The sequence below is a fragment of the Canis lupus genome, chromosome X (assembly GCF_048164855.1).
Source record: "Canis lupus baileyi chromosome X, mCanLup2.hap1, whole genome shotgun sequence".
Taxonomy (NCBI): domain Eukaryota; kingdom Metazoa; phylum Chordata; class Mammalia; order Carnivora; family Canidae; genus Canis; species Canis lupus.
This window is the reverse complement of record NC_132876.1, coordinates 3,632,060-3,647,555: the sequence shown is the minus strand read 5'-3', so window position 1 is coordinate 3,647,555 and position 15,496 is coordinate 3,632,060. Positions and strand designations below refer to the sequence as shown.

Sequence of the window (15,496 nt, the reverse complement as noted above, 5' to 3'; positions counted from 1 at the left end):
GCACAAATTCTTACACTTTGACAATATATTAGTGTACATCTGGATATACATTTGCCAACATTCTCCATTAGTATGAAGTTGTTCTGTGAAGCAGAGGTGAAGTGTGCATTGTAACAGGGCAACATTTAGTGGCCATCCTGGGCATCAGAGGACATGGAATGGCTGAGTCTTGACCTTCCGTTCACAGATATTGTATTTGATGGAACAGTAACCCTTTTCAGCCTGGCTGCGGCCTCCCCCGAGCGGATGGCGGTCAGCAAGCTCCATCGGGCCTGCTCCGGGTCAGGGCCGTGCAAGGTCAAGACACTTTGCCTCCTAAGAATAAACGATAGGCAGTCCGTTGGAGATGGTGTTTGGGAATTCTGCTCATTATGTGCCGAGTTATTCCCCTTATCACTCACGCATAGCTGGGGGATGCCTGCGAGCTGATTTACAGAGGGAGCCTGCCCTTCTGTGTCGGGTGGAGGTGGGGTGGCCGCACCGTCCCCACCCGCCCCCCTGCGCACCTTGCTGAGGGACTGTGACCGCTTCACTACCGTTATACCGTGACCGTTAACTCCCTATGTTTTTTTTTTTTAAGATTTTATTTATTTTTCATGAGACACACAGAGAAAGGGGCCAGAGACATAGGCAGAGGGAGAAGCAGGCTCCCTGCTGGGAACCTGATGAGGGACTCGATCCCAGGACTCTGGGATCACAACCTGAACCAAATGCAGATGCTCAACCGCTGAGCCACTCAGGTGCCCATTCCCTATGTTTAAAAGATAATGAGATGCTCTGCCCAATATACTCAAGATCTTGACAATGTAAAGACTAGAACATGTCTGTTCAGGAAAAGTGTAGCAGATGGAAGATATTTTTCACCCCTAAGAAAGAGAAGGAATTTCTTGGTGGGCCTCTTAACTTAAGCTGACTGCTTTGAGCAGATAATCCTGAATATTGGGCCTAGAAATCCTAGCATGTCCTAGTACAGATGTGACAATAAAACATGCAGCTATCAGTACCTTAGAAACTTCATTGGGCCCAGAGTAACAATTTGCATTAAGCAAAAAGAAATAGTTTCATTTCTTTGACACTAATATATGGGAACAGAGGGATTTATGGAGAAATATGTCTTCTTGTATGAAGAAGGTCAAAGCAGGAAAGGCAGGAACTAAAAAAGGAAGAGAAGGAAGAAGGAGAAATAAATTCAAAAAACAAATTGAAAACTATTTGACTGTTCACAGCCTAACTCTGTAATAGTAAACAGAAGTTAAAAGCACTCATGGTGGTGGTAGGTGGGGGTGGTGCCATTGCTTCTGCCCAGAGTAGAATATGAGGGAAGGGTTCATAAAGTAGAAAATGCTTAGAAAATGAGACCACTTTTAAAAGGTGACAGAAGGACATTCCTAGCAAAAGAATAATACAGCAAAGGCAAAAAGCATACAAGGGCACCAGTATTAAGGAAATTAATGGTATCCCTGGATTTACAGGCTAGAGAGAAGCTGAGGTAATATTGCCCTAGTTGCCTACAATAAAAATGAGAGTTTTAGTCCATAGGCTATTAGTTGTGGAGGTGCCTGAAGTAGAGAGATGATATAGCAAAATATATGCTTTTGAAGGACTGTGCTAGCTGCAGTATGAATGACTGGCTAGAAATAGTGAAACTAAAGCTAAGACATCAGTTAAGCCATCACAATGTTTGGTGTAAGTGACCCTTACAGCATAACATATGGTAACAGATAGTGGGCTGAACTGAGTGGGACAGAGAAGAGATTTCAGAGGTAGAATGGATTATAACTGATAGCTTTTCATTAAGATTAAGAAAGGAATGGAGGACATTTAAGGAAGAATTTTACATGACCTTAAAATTGTAGCTTTTGCAAGTCATAGATAATGATGAAATTCATTCACTCACTGGGGAATAGAACTCTTCTCCTGTAGCCTTTCTCTTTCTTCTCTCTTTCCTTCATGTACCTTGGGCTCCTTTAACGTCTCAGCTTTCCTCCCACACCTTTCCTCCCTACCCTTTCTTCTCAGTTCCAATCATTCTATTTTCACGGAAAAGCAGGGATAGAGTGTGTGTATTGGGGGATGGATGCTGAAGAAAGGAGAGCTACCAGAGGATTAGAACTATCACATTCCCAGAATGGCCCTTTCAACATATACTGGATGGACTATGATGGCACAAGCATTTCATTGCCTCCTTCTGCTACTTTAGCTTTGCTATGCAAAAGGGAAAAGGGAAATAAAGTTAAAGAGGTATATAACGACCAGAATGCAGAATCTAATAAATTAAGAAATGGAACACAATAGGTTTTAAAGAAAAATTAATCAGTTGGTTATAAGTTGCTTGATTCAGTTTGCTAGTATTTTGTTAAAGATTTTTCCTGTCTATCCTCATAATAAATATTTGTGGTTTTCTTGTGTCTTTGTGTTTTTTTTTTTCAGAGTAATAATGACCAGATTGAATGAGTTAAGAAACGTTACCTCCTTTTTTATATTTTGCAATACTCTGTGAAGACAGTTTTAATTCTTCTTTAAATATTTGGTATAATTCAATGGTGAGGCCATCTAGGTCTGTTTTTTCAGGGGGAATTATTACAATACTAATTTAATCGCTTTGTTATAGGTCCAATAAAAATTCTATTTATTCTTTAGTTAGTTTTAGTAATTTGTATATTTCTAGGAATTTTTCCATTTTGTCTAGGGTGTCTAAGGAGTTGGCCTACAGTTGCCCATAGTATTCCTGTATAATCCTGTTTATTTCTGTAAGGTCAGTAGTAATGTCCCTTCCTTTAGTTTTAGTAGTTTCAATTCTTCTTTTCTGGGTTTGTCTGTCTAGCTAAAGGTTTACCAGTTCTGTTAATCTTCTCAAAGAACCAACTTTTAGATTCTTTGATTCTCTTTAATATTTTTCTATTCTCTAATTTAATTTCACTCCAATATTTATTATTTTATTCCTTCTACTTGTTTTGGGTTTAGTTGGCTCTTCTATTTCTAGCTTCTTAAAGTAGGTCAGATTATTACTTCTTTATCTGTCTTTTCAATATAGGCTTATAGTTATAAATTTCCCTATGAACACTGCTTTAAGCTGATACATTCCATAGATTTTGGTATATTGTGCATCATTTTCATTCATTTCAAAATATTTTCTAATTTCCCTTGTGATATTTTCTTTGACCCATTCTTTATCTAGGAGTGCACTGTTTATGTAGAACTGCATGTTTCAACACATTTGTGAATTTCTCAAATTCCCTTATTTATTTCTAATTTCATTCAACTGAACACATTTTATGTTATTCTAATACTTTTAAATGTACTCAGTCTTGTTTTATGGTCTAACTCTGGGAAATGAACAAGGGGTAGTGGAAAGGGAGGTGGGCGGGGGGACGGGGTGACTGGGTGATGGGCACTGAGGGGGGCATTTGACAGGATGAGCACTGGGTGTTATGCTATATGCTGGCAAATCAAACTCCAATAAAGAATATACAAAAAAACCCATATGGTCTACTCCAGATAAATGTTCCGTGTGCTCTTGAGAATAATGTGTTTTTTGATACTGTTGGGTAGAGTGTGGTATGTTTGTCAGATCTAGTTGTTTTATAATTTTGTTCAAGGCTTTTATTACTCTGTTGATGTTCTGTCTAGTGATCTGTTGGAAGTGGAGTAGTGAAATCTTTAGTTATTACTGTTGTCTATTTATCCTTTAAATTCTTTCAGTTTTACTTCATGTATATTGGGGTTCTGTGGTTAGGTACATATATCTTTATAATCATGATAACTTCCTGATGGATTGATCTTTCTATTATTACAAAATCTTCAAGGCTTCGTCAGAATGCAGAGGAAGACGATGGGAACAGGACTCCCTGATTTTACTGAGAATAAGCACTTTTCTTGAATAACACCCCGTAGATTGCTGTGAGCCTTTGGTGAGAGTTTAGAGAAAGTTTATTTTGATAATTTTCAGTTCTCCTTGGTTTTATGGAAGAGATTTTTCAGAAGTCCTTACTCTACCATTTCAGAATTGCTTCCTCATTATAGATGGGGGTTTTGTCAATTTATTTTATATTTTATTTCCAGTATAGTTAACATAGAGTGTTATATTAGTTTCAGGCGTGCATTACAGTGATTCAATAAATCCACACATCACCCAGTGCTCATTACAAGTATACTTCTTAATCTTCATCATTTATTTCACCCATCCTCCCATCCACCTACCCTCTGGTAATCACCATTTTGTTCTCATTAGAGATTATTACTTTTTAAAAGTTATCATGATGCGCCATGACTTCGGGGTTAGGAAGGCCATCTTTATTTATTTATTTTTAAATGTTTTATTTATTTATTCATGAGTGACACAGAGAGAGAGAGGCAGAGACATAGGCAGAGGGAGAAGCAGACTCCCTGTGGGAAGCTCGAGGTGGGACTCGATCTCAGGACCCCAGGATCACCACCTGAGGCAAAGGCAGGTGCTCAACCACTGAGCCACCCAGGCATCCCTCATTAGAGATTATTTTAAGGCTGATTTTCACTGCCCACTTAAGAATTTAAGAACTTAAATTACTCTTTCCTTCTTAATACACTTTCTTTGGCTTTCAGGATGATGTGCTTCCTTAAGTTTCCTCATACTTCACCTTTCCTTGCCTCCATATTTCCTGAGTTATTCTCTTCTCTGTAGCCTTTAAATATTATACTAAGGAGACAATCCTTGATACTTCTATCTATATACAGTCATTTCCTAAGTGATCTCTCCCCACCTATGGCTTTAAATGCTATTTTTATGGATGTCACCTAAATTAAATCTCCAGTCATCTTTTCTGAACACCAGATTAACATCCCATATAATCAGCACTCAGAAGCACTGTTTGTGTCCCTTTTTAAACACAACCCCACCACAAGTAACCACTTTCCTGAATATTGTTTCTATGTGGAAATTCTTTCCTGGCATTTATTAGAAAATTTATATATTTTTCTGAATATTAAATACTGATAAAAATAGTTGAAAATGAGCAAAATGGAAAAAGTTTTATAATTCTATAACTACTAAAGCTTAACAATGGACATAGACATATTACTTATTTGAAGAAACCTACCAATGTCAAGTCAAAAGCAAGACCAAGAAATGCTGGCATATCAAGTCAGAAGTTGTAAAATGTCCAGGTATCAGTAAAGAAGTATATGATGATCTTATCAGTTGATTCTGCTTATTTTAAGTGTATGTTTGTGGCCCTGTATTCTGGTAATGGTGAGTCATTCTTATAAATTGTACATTAATAAATCTACATGCATAGTATACAATATACAATATATACATGCATAGTCTGCAAGTGTTCTTTCAAGAATTAGTTTGAGAAGCAAAATAAACCCTTAAATTGGCAGTTTTGACTTTTGATCCTGTGTAGTGCTGTTTACCTTGCTAAGAGATCCAAAAATATTGTTATTCAAATACTATATAGTAAGATTTCCTGGTGTTTTTCAGTTTTTGAGTATCTTTTATATGCTACTGGTCTTTGCTACTGCTTATAAACTATGTCTTATTTATTTAAAAAGTTGGATATTCATAGCAATGAGTAAGGAACATGAAGAAGGTTGGAAATGTTTTATGAATAATATTTGATTTATAAAATTTTTAGGCATTCCAACTCTTATTCCTAAATCCTATAGTTCAATATGTCAGAAGTTTGGATAATATTATCAATAGCTCCTTAATTTCTCTTTCTTCAGTCTCATTGTTAGTGTATAGAAATGCCACTGACTTCTGGGCATTGATTTTGTATCCTGCCACGCTACCGAATTGCTGTATGAGTTCTAGCAATCTTGGGGTGGAGACTTTTGGGTTTTCTATGTAGAGTATCATGTCATCGGCGAAGAGGGAGAGTTTGACTTCTTCTTTGCCAATTGCACCCAAAAGCATAAGATACCTAGGAATAAACCTAACCAAAGATGTAAAGGATCTATACCCTCAAAACTATAGAACACTTCTGAAAGAAATTGAGGAAGACACAAAGAGATGGAAAAATATTCCATGCTCATGGATTGGCAGAATTAATATTGTGAAAATGTCAATGTTACCCAGGGCAATATACACGTTTAATGCAATCCCTATCAAAATACCATGGACTTTCTTCAGAGAGTTAGAACAAATTATTTTAAGATTTGTGTGGAATCAGAAAAGACCCCGAATAGCCAGGGGAATTTTAAAAAAGAAAACCATATCTGGGGGCATCACAATGCCAGATTTCAGGTTGTACTACAAAGCTGTGGTCATCAAGACAGTGTGGTACTGGCACAAAAACAGACACATAGATCAGTGGAACAGAATAGAGAATCCAGAAGTGGACCCTGAACTTTATGGGCAACTAATATTCGATAAAGGAGGAAAGACTATCCATTGGAAGAAAGACAGTCTCTTCAACAAATGGTGCTGGGAAAATTGGACATCCACATGCAGAAGAATGAAACTAGACCACTCTCTTTCACCATACACAAAGATAAACTCAAAATGGATGAAAGATCTAAATGTGAGACAAGATTCCATCAAAATCCTAGAGAAGAACACAGGCAACACCCTTTTTGAACTCGGCCATAGTAACTTCTTGCAAGATACATCCACGAAGGTAGTGAAAGGGAAAAGAAGGGAAGGGGGAAGAAATGTGTGGGAAATATCAGAAAGGGAGACAGAACGTAAAGACTGCTAACTCTGGGAAACGAACTAGGGGTGGTAGAAGGGGAGGAGGGCGGGGGGTGGGAGTGAATGGGTGACGGGCACTGGGTGTTATTCTGTATGTTAGTAAATTGAACACCAATAAAAAAATAAAAAATAAAAAATAAATGAAAAAAAAAAAGAAACAAAAGCAAAAATGAACTATTGGGACTTCATCAAGATAAGAAGCTTTTGCACAGCAAAGGATACAGTCAACAAAACTAAAAGACAACCTACAGAATGGGAGAAGATATTTGCAAATGACATATCAGATAAAGGGCTAGTTTCCAAGATCTATAAAGAACTTATTAAACTCAACACCAAAGAAACAAACAATCCAATCATGAAATGGGCAAAAGACATGAACAGAAATCTCACAGAGGAAGACATAGACATGGCCAACATGCACATGAGAAAATGCTCTGCATCACTTGCCATCAGGGAAATACAAATCAAAACCACAATGAGATACCACCTCACACCAGTGAGAATGGGGAAAATTAACAAGGCAGGAAACAACAAATGTTGGAGAGGATGTGGAGAAAAGGGAACCCTCATACACTGTTGGTGGGAATGTGAACTGGTGCAGCCACTCTGGAAAACTGTGTGGAGGTTCCTCAAACAGTTAAAAATAGACCTGCCCTATGACCCAGCAATTGCACTGTTGGGGATTTACCCCAAAGATACAAATGCAATGAAACGCCAGGACACCTGCACCCCGATGTTTATAGCAGCAATGGCCACGATAGCCAAACTGTGGAAGGAGCCTCGGTGTCCAACGAAAGATGAATGGATAAAGAAGATGTGGTTTATGTATACAATGGAATATTACTCAGCTATTAGAAATGACAAATACCCACCATTTGCTTCAACGTGGATGGAACTGGAGGGTATTATGCTGAGTGAAGTAAGCCAGTCGGAGAAGGACAAACATTATATGTTCTCATTCATTTGGGGAATATAAATAATAGTGAAAGGGAATATAAGGGAAGGGGGAAGAAATGTGTGGGAAATATCAGAAAGGGAGACAGAACGTAAAGACTGCTAACTCTGGGAAACGAACTAGGGGTGGTAGAAGGGGAGGAGGGCGGGGGGTGGGAGTGAATGGGTGACGGGCACTGGGGGTTATTCTGTATGTTAGTAAATTGAACACCAATAAAAAATAAGTTAAAAAAATATTATCAATAGCAATGGTAGATAAACTATTAAAGACTTCTAATACTACAGATTAATTTTGCTGGGTTTTGTATATGATATAAATGGAACCATACACCATATACCTAATGTGTCTAGCTTTTGCTCAGCATCAAATCTGTAACCTCATTCATGTTTCTGAGTATGATATACTTGTCATTGTATAGCATTTCATTGTGTGAATATGTCATAGATTTTTTAATCTGTTCTGATGGATATTAGTTTTCAGTTTGGCTCAACTAAAATTAGCTCTGTTATGAACATTCAGTGTATGCCTTTTGGTAGACCTAAATACTGATTGACTTTTAGAAATATACACAGGACTAGTGGGTGCCTGGGTGATGCAGTTGGTTCAAGCGTCAGACTCTTGGTTTCTGCTCAGGTCCTAATCTCAGGGTCGTGAGATCAAGCCCTGAGTTGGGCTCCACGCTCATTGTGGAGTCTGCATAAAACTGTCTCTCCCTCTCCCTCTGCCCCTCCCTGCCTTCTCTCTCTCTCTCTCAAATAAATAAATAAATGTTCAAAAGAAGAGAGAGATATTCAGAATTACAAATGCTAGATTATATGTGTCTGTCCAATACTAGTAGATAACACCAATTTCCTAGAAACTTTGTACAATTTTACATTCCTATTAACAGTACATAAGAGTACAGTTGTGTTCCATATCCACACCAAGATTTTGTATTTTCTATCTTTTTTCATTTTAGTTATTCGAGTGGGTATGGAGTAGTACCCTCTGGATTTTAATTTGCATTTCCCTGCTGACTAATGTAATGGATCACTTTACATGTGTGTGTGATTGGGAAACCCTGTTTTACAAGGTGCCTGTTCAACACTTTGACTTTTGTTTTCTATTGAGGTTTCTGTCTACTACTTATAGATTTGTAGGGGGAGGGTCTTAATAATTATGGATTTGAGTCATTTGTCATGTATATGCAATGCAAAATTTTCTCTCATCCTATGGCTGGCCTTTTCACCATTGTCTTTTGATAAAAAGAATGAATTTTTAATATATTCTAAGTCATCCTCTTTTACGTTTGTGATTGGCACTATACTAAGTCCTGTTTAAGTAATCTCTACCTCTTTCAAGATCATGAAGACATTCTCTAATATTTTCCTCTAAAAAATTTATTGTTTTACCTTTCACCATTTTATATTTATATCTATTTATATCCATCTGGAATTCATTTTTATGTATAATGAGAGATACAAGTCAAGATTTCTCTTTCTTCTACCTTCCTTTTCTCCCTCTTTCCCTCCTTTTCCCTTTTCCTCTCTTTTTTGGACTTTCTATTATATCCCATTAACCTACTTGCCTATCTTTCCAACAATAATACCTACAGCTTTAAAACTTTAAAATATAAGTCTTGATACTGGTACTAGATTTGATTTGATTGTAGGTTCTCCAGTTTTATTTTTCTTCTTCAAGATTGCCTTATTTATTTTTGGCACTTTTATATTTCTATATAAACTTTGGAATCAGGGATCCCTGGGTGGCTCAGTGGTTGAGCACCTGCCTTCGGCCTGGGGCGTGATCCTGGAGTCCTGGGATCAAGTCCCACATCGGGCTCCCTGGGTGGAGCCTGCTTCTCCCTTTGCCTGTGTCTCTGCCCCTCTCTCTCTGTCTGTCTCTCTCTGTCTCTCATGAATAAATAAATAAAGTCTTTAAAAAAAAACAACTTTGGAATCAGTGTTGTTCTCTTTGCATTTATCCTTTTTGGTGTTTACCAACTTCTTGAATCTTTGGATTGATAACTTTATTTTTTATTTTTTTAAAGATTTTATTCATTTATTTATGAAAGACACAGAGAGAGAGGCATAGACACAGGCAGGGGGAGAAGCAGACTCCCTGCAGGGAGCCCAACAGGGAGTCCAACCTGAGCCAAAGGCTGATGTTCAACTGCTGAGCCACCCAGGTGCCCTGGATTGATAACTTTAAAAGCATTTAGCCTTTAGCTACTTAATTATTGTTTTTGCTCCTTTCTCTTCTGTTTTTCTTCTGCAAAATTACACTCACTACAATTTATTTTGCTGTATCCCACATGTTTCTTACTCTTTTCTGTATTTCATCTCTCTGTGCTCAGTTTTGTTCTTTTTTGTTTACCCATTTTTTAATGTTATCCAATTCTGTATTTTACTTTTAAATCTATGCATTGAATTCTGAATTTTGCATATAAGTAATATCTAATTTGTTTTTCTTTATATATTCTAATTTTCTGTTGAAATTCTGTTTTATCTCTTATCTATTTTATTCATCTTTTCTTCTTTTTCTTAAACATATTAACCATTGTTTTTAAAAGTCTTCGTCTATAAACTCACATCTGGGTCACCTGCTGATCTATTCCCATATTCCATTTTTGTTTTAAAATCTTGGTAAAGGTCATATGGTCCTCTGTTGCTATGCCTAATGATTTTTCTATTGATTTGCAGACATAGTATAACAAACTGTAGAATTTTCAGATGATGTTGATTTCCACCAGAAAGGCTTCATTCTTTCCTTGCTAAACAGCTAGTGTGGGAGAATTATTACCTTAATCCCATAAGAGACTGAGTTGGATTATAGTTTTGGTTAAATTTGGTATGTCTCTGCTGTTCCCCTGTAACTAGGACATAGCTTCTATGGAGTTTTAAACTGATAGCCTGGCATGACTTATTTTTTATAGCATTGGTAAACCAGCTTCACTTTTCAGAGGTGTTCATATTTTTTTTTAGCCTTATGATTTGTGCATATTCAAAATTTAGCAATTGTATTGAGAGGGACATTAGCCAAGAGTTTGAGACCATCTAGATCTCTATTTTTATCACGTTAGCTCTCTGTGACCATCATGACCATCAAAACTATTGTTTTTTCCCCTATCATCTAGCAGCAGCCCCAAGCTTAGGGCCAAACTTGAATTCTAACCTGCAATCTGTGGCCAGAATTGTCAAATACCACAAAAAAATTAAGAAGCTGCAGATCACAAATTCATCTATAAGAGATTCTATTCTTTTTCCAGAATTTTTGTCTTTTGGTTCTCATTGCTTCTACTGTACTAGGTTTTCTAATTGTTCATGAGGGGAGCACTGTTCACCCACAGACACTCTTTCTCACTGTTTTACCACTGTCACTGTAATCTGAGTTATTATCATTTCTCATCTGAATTACTGCAATAACCTTTTAACTGGACTTCCTTCTTCTATTCTTCTTATATTTATATTTTTAATAGAGTATCCATAATGATTCTTTTAAAACATAAGTCATATAATGTAATCATTTTGTTCCAAATGTTCCAACCACTCCTCATTTTCTCTTAAAATTCAAAGCCCTTTAATGTCCTACAAGACTCTGGATGACATGGCCTCTTCTTTGATCTCATCCTCTCCTAGTACTTTCCCCTTTACTGTGTCTAGCTATATTGGATGTTCCTTGGAGAAGCCAGACACTTTTCTGACTTGGGGTCTTATCCCTGGATGTTCCCTCTACCTGGAGCAGTTTCCTCTAATATCTGCATTGTTAATGCTGTTATCTCCTTAAAATTTCTGCTTAATTGTCACTTTTTCAAAGATGCCTATGCTGATTGCCCTATTTTAAATTTCAATGGCAACACCTATCTTCCACCTAGACAAGACTGATACCCCTTATTCTGCAGTACTTTTATGTCTTCCCATGGTAATTTTCACTTTACAACACACTTTATACTTTACATTTCAATCTGTTGTTTATTTTCTCTTCCACCATCCCTCTCTCCTCTATAAGCTCCACAAAGACAGGGTCTTTGTTTTATTCATGGATGTATTCTAAGCTCCTACAATAGAGCCTGGCACATAAGAGACAATCTATAAGTATTTTACAATGATTGAAAAAATATGTCACATGTAATTATTTGGGTCATTTCAAATGTACTTTCTACTTTAAAATATAGAGCTAAATTTAATTTAGACACAATCAACACAGACCTTGATATATTGCTCAGATGACTCCCTATATGAAATTTACTTTAAAATTCTTAGAGTTAGAAACTCACTCAAATTCTATTCAATTTTGATTTTTCTAACTTTCTTGAAAATGGGCTATGTATTTACTCATTTCTCTGTCAGATTTACAGTTAATGGTAAAGGCAATACTCTGTAAAAATGAGAAAATTTCCAGGGTCTCTTTCTATCTACCATTTACTGCAGAGAATTAGATAGAACTATATGAGATGCAAGTAAAATAGGCATTTCAAAAATATAAACACGTTCTCTTTTGGAGATCTTGTCCTTCGGAAGCTGCTACTATACTCTATATTGGCTCTGGTTTTTTGTTGTTGTTGTTGTTGTTGTTGTTGTTCATTCATTCATTCTCAAGTTTTTATTTAAATTGCAGTTAGTTAACATACAGTGTACTGTTAGTTTCAGGTGTTACAATGTTTAACATACAGTGTACTGTTAGTTTCAGGTGTTACAATGTAGTGATTCATCACTTATGTACAACACTCAGTGTTCATCACAATATATTAACTCTGTCTTGCTATACCTTCTGGACAATTAGGAAACAGATGTTAATGTTTCAATCTAATGACAAAAATGAGTCTGAAATGGTGAGATAATATTTGCTATCTAGAAAGAAAACAATTAAAAGCTAAGTCTCCTCCTGACCAGTTAGTACTATTCAACCCCACGCTCCTACCCCATTCCCATACCAGCCTGGTTCAGCTTTAGATTTCAGCTTTAAAAACTACTAGGGGACAGAACAGGAAATACTGTTTCTTTTGGAAGAAGATCAGGTAAACAGAAAGTGACAAAATACGTACAGCTTCCAAACTTCAGTGGGCAGGCATGTACATCCATAGGAAAATCTTCCAAATGCATGGGGCACTCAGCATGAATTGTTAACCTAAAAGAAAGGAGAACAGAAAATGAGATTAAGCTAAACTGAATGGGGTTAAAAACAGAACTGAGTTCCTATTCATCAACAATGGGGTGCCTCTAAGAATAATGGGGTTTTGTTTATTTAGGTTTAGTGAGATTGAAGTCTTTATGAACACAAGGGATGAATTAAATGAACTAGAGAGTCTCTCAAAGCAGCATTCAGATTTTTAGATCAGATTTGAATCCCATCTTACCGCTTTTAGAGAAACAAATATAATTATCTTCTGTAGCTGAGTTCCTTTACTCAGCTCTCCTCCTCAAAGAAGCCTGAAAACACAAGATCCTGACTCATTCACTCCTGGTAGCAGTTTAGTTATTTATTAAGTAATTCTCAACAGGCTATCAAGTAAGTTAACCAATTTAAAGACTGCACTGGAAAGATGAATATCTTTACCCTGATAATGAATAAGAACAAAAGATGGCTCTGCTGCGTACAGCAACTGCGATAGCTTTGTTGAAGAAGATGACTCTTGGGGAACACATATACACACTTGTGTATGCATGCACATGCATACACGTGCACACACACAGACACACACACACAACTAGTCAGGAAAAAATATATAAAGGTAATAGGGGACATCAAAAACCTCAGAGGTTAAGTCTAAAGATCTCATGCTTTCTTTATAGGAATAACATGTAGGAGAGACTTTATGGATTCCTCAATGAAAATCTGAATGGGGTATGATTTGCCATGCCCACATATTCATTTTTCTGCTTTAGTCTGCTTAAATTATCTATTCAAGATTTCCCCTCTGGGTTCTTTAAAGAATTTTGAGCTTTAGTTTTCCTTTCCTACATAGATAGTAGCCTCCTATGTAGAAATGGGACCTACACAGCAAAAATTCAGAGTTCTTTGGAGCCTAGCTCTAATTAGTTATTTCTAGTTAATCAGTATATCTCCCAGTTATACTGGATTCAATCTATGCCATCCTCTTGGAGTTCTAGGTGGCCAACTTGCCAGCATCTCCAACCCTAGTTAATTGTTAAACCTGATGAATGTGTAACACTTCACAAATGATCAGAGGAACAATACTAGACAATGTACAAAGCAGGCTGATTTAAAAAAAATATGTTCAGGTGTGTATTAGCAACAACTCTAGGATAAAAGGCAGAAAACAAGTATATGCCCATCTCTTATTTTTAGTTCTCCTATCTAAACGGTAAGAGATAGAAACTAGATGGCAAGTGTCCTTGTAGACCTAATTAATCCCTTTGATATTCATAAAATTTTCCATGTGTCTTGGACAAAAGCTTAATTCTCAAGTCAGCCTGCAATATCCTACCAATTCACTCTTTATTCTCAAGGAATAAAGGGGGTTTCATAATTCAAGGAATTTGACACACGGAAATGTATTTTACTCAGAAACCTGTTCCTTGTGTTGGATACTTAAAAGATTTCATGAGGGTTTAATAAAGAAAATTGTGTTCCTTCTTTCCACTTATATTAGTATTTCTAAGACACTGCCTTTTATGAGTAATACCAAGGGGAAATTACTTTATGTCTACCCAGCAGTCCTGGAGACATGGCAAATAAGACCACAACAAATAGATTATCAAAGCAAGATGCAAAGGGTACTGATTTCTGATTAATGGAGGATCTTATTTATATAACTTTTCTGTCTTCTTTCCCACACACTCTGCGCTCATCCTACCTAGGCACACAGCAGAGAAGAGAGAGCAGATGTGGGTGAGAGCAGGGTATTTCACAAGCCAGATTATACTGTGATCTTTTTAAGATTTTATTTATTTAAGAGAGAGAAAGAGAGTACAAGCAGAAGGAGGGGCAGTGGGAAAGGGAGAATCAGGCTCCTGCTCAGCAGAGAGCCCAATGTGGGGCTCTATCCCAGGACCGAGGGTTCATGTCCCAAGTCAAAAGCAGATGCCAAACTGACTGAGACACCCAGGTGCCCCAATGTGCCGTGTTCTTCTCATTGGTTCTTTTTTAAAAATGTTGTCCTTTTTTAAAAAAGATTTTATTTATTTATTCATGAGAGATAGAGAGAGAGGCAGAGACATGGACAGAGGGAGAAGCAGGCTCCCTGCAGGGAGACCTATGTGGGGCTCAATCCCAGGACCCCAGGATCACACCCTGAGCCGAAGACAGACACTCAACCACTGACCCACCCAGGCATCCCTTCTCATTGGTTCTTAAGCACATCCTAATGCTCTCTGACATCCCATGTCATACTGTCTTCTTCCTTTCTTCCTTCTCTTTACCTTGTTAGAACTTTCAAGACCCCTTCAAGCTTCTCTGCAGCAGAAAGCAGACTAACTATACTCAGACTAATATCCTCATCACTATATGTCATAAACATTTCCATCCCCTCCAAAAGTTTCCTTCCACTCTCTTTTTATTATTGTTGTTGTTATTGTTGTTGTTTCATATGACAAGAACACTTAACATAAGATCTGTCCACTTAGCAAATTTTTAAGTATACTATAGAATATTGTTAATTGAGAAAAGGACCTGAATAGATATTACTCCAAAGAAGACATATAACACAGGTATATTAAAAGGTACTCAATATCACTAATCATCAGGGAAATGCAAATGAAAACCACAATGAGATATTACCTCATACCTGTTAGATAGATTATTATCAAAAAAGACAAGAGATAGCAAGTGTTGATGAGGATGTGGAGAAAAGGCAACCCTGTGCACTGTTAGTGGGAATGTAAATTGGTGCAGCCACTAGGGAAAACAGTATGGAGGTGCTTCAAAAA

The 15,496-nt window shown here is 37.0% G+C and overlaps 1 protein-coding gene across 2 annotated transcripts in view; it reads right to left on the bottom strand.

Annotated features, from left to right (window-relative positions):
• Positions 1-15,496, bottom strand: part of GABRA3 (gamma-aminobutyric acid type A receptor subunit alpha3) — a 314,861-nt gene that overhangs the window by 55,401 nt on the left and 243,964 nt on the right. For both annotated transcript variants that reach the window (XM_072818120.1, XM_072818119.1), the window contains exon 6: positions 12,652-12,734. In XM_072818120.1, the coding sequence (XP_072674221.1) occupies positions 12,652-12,734 (83 nt within the window). The remainder of the gene's footprint in view (positions 1-12,651; positions 12,735-15,496) is intronic.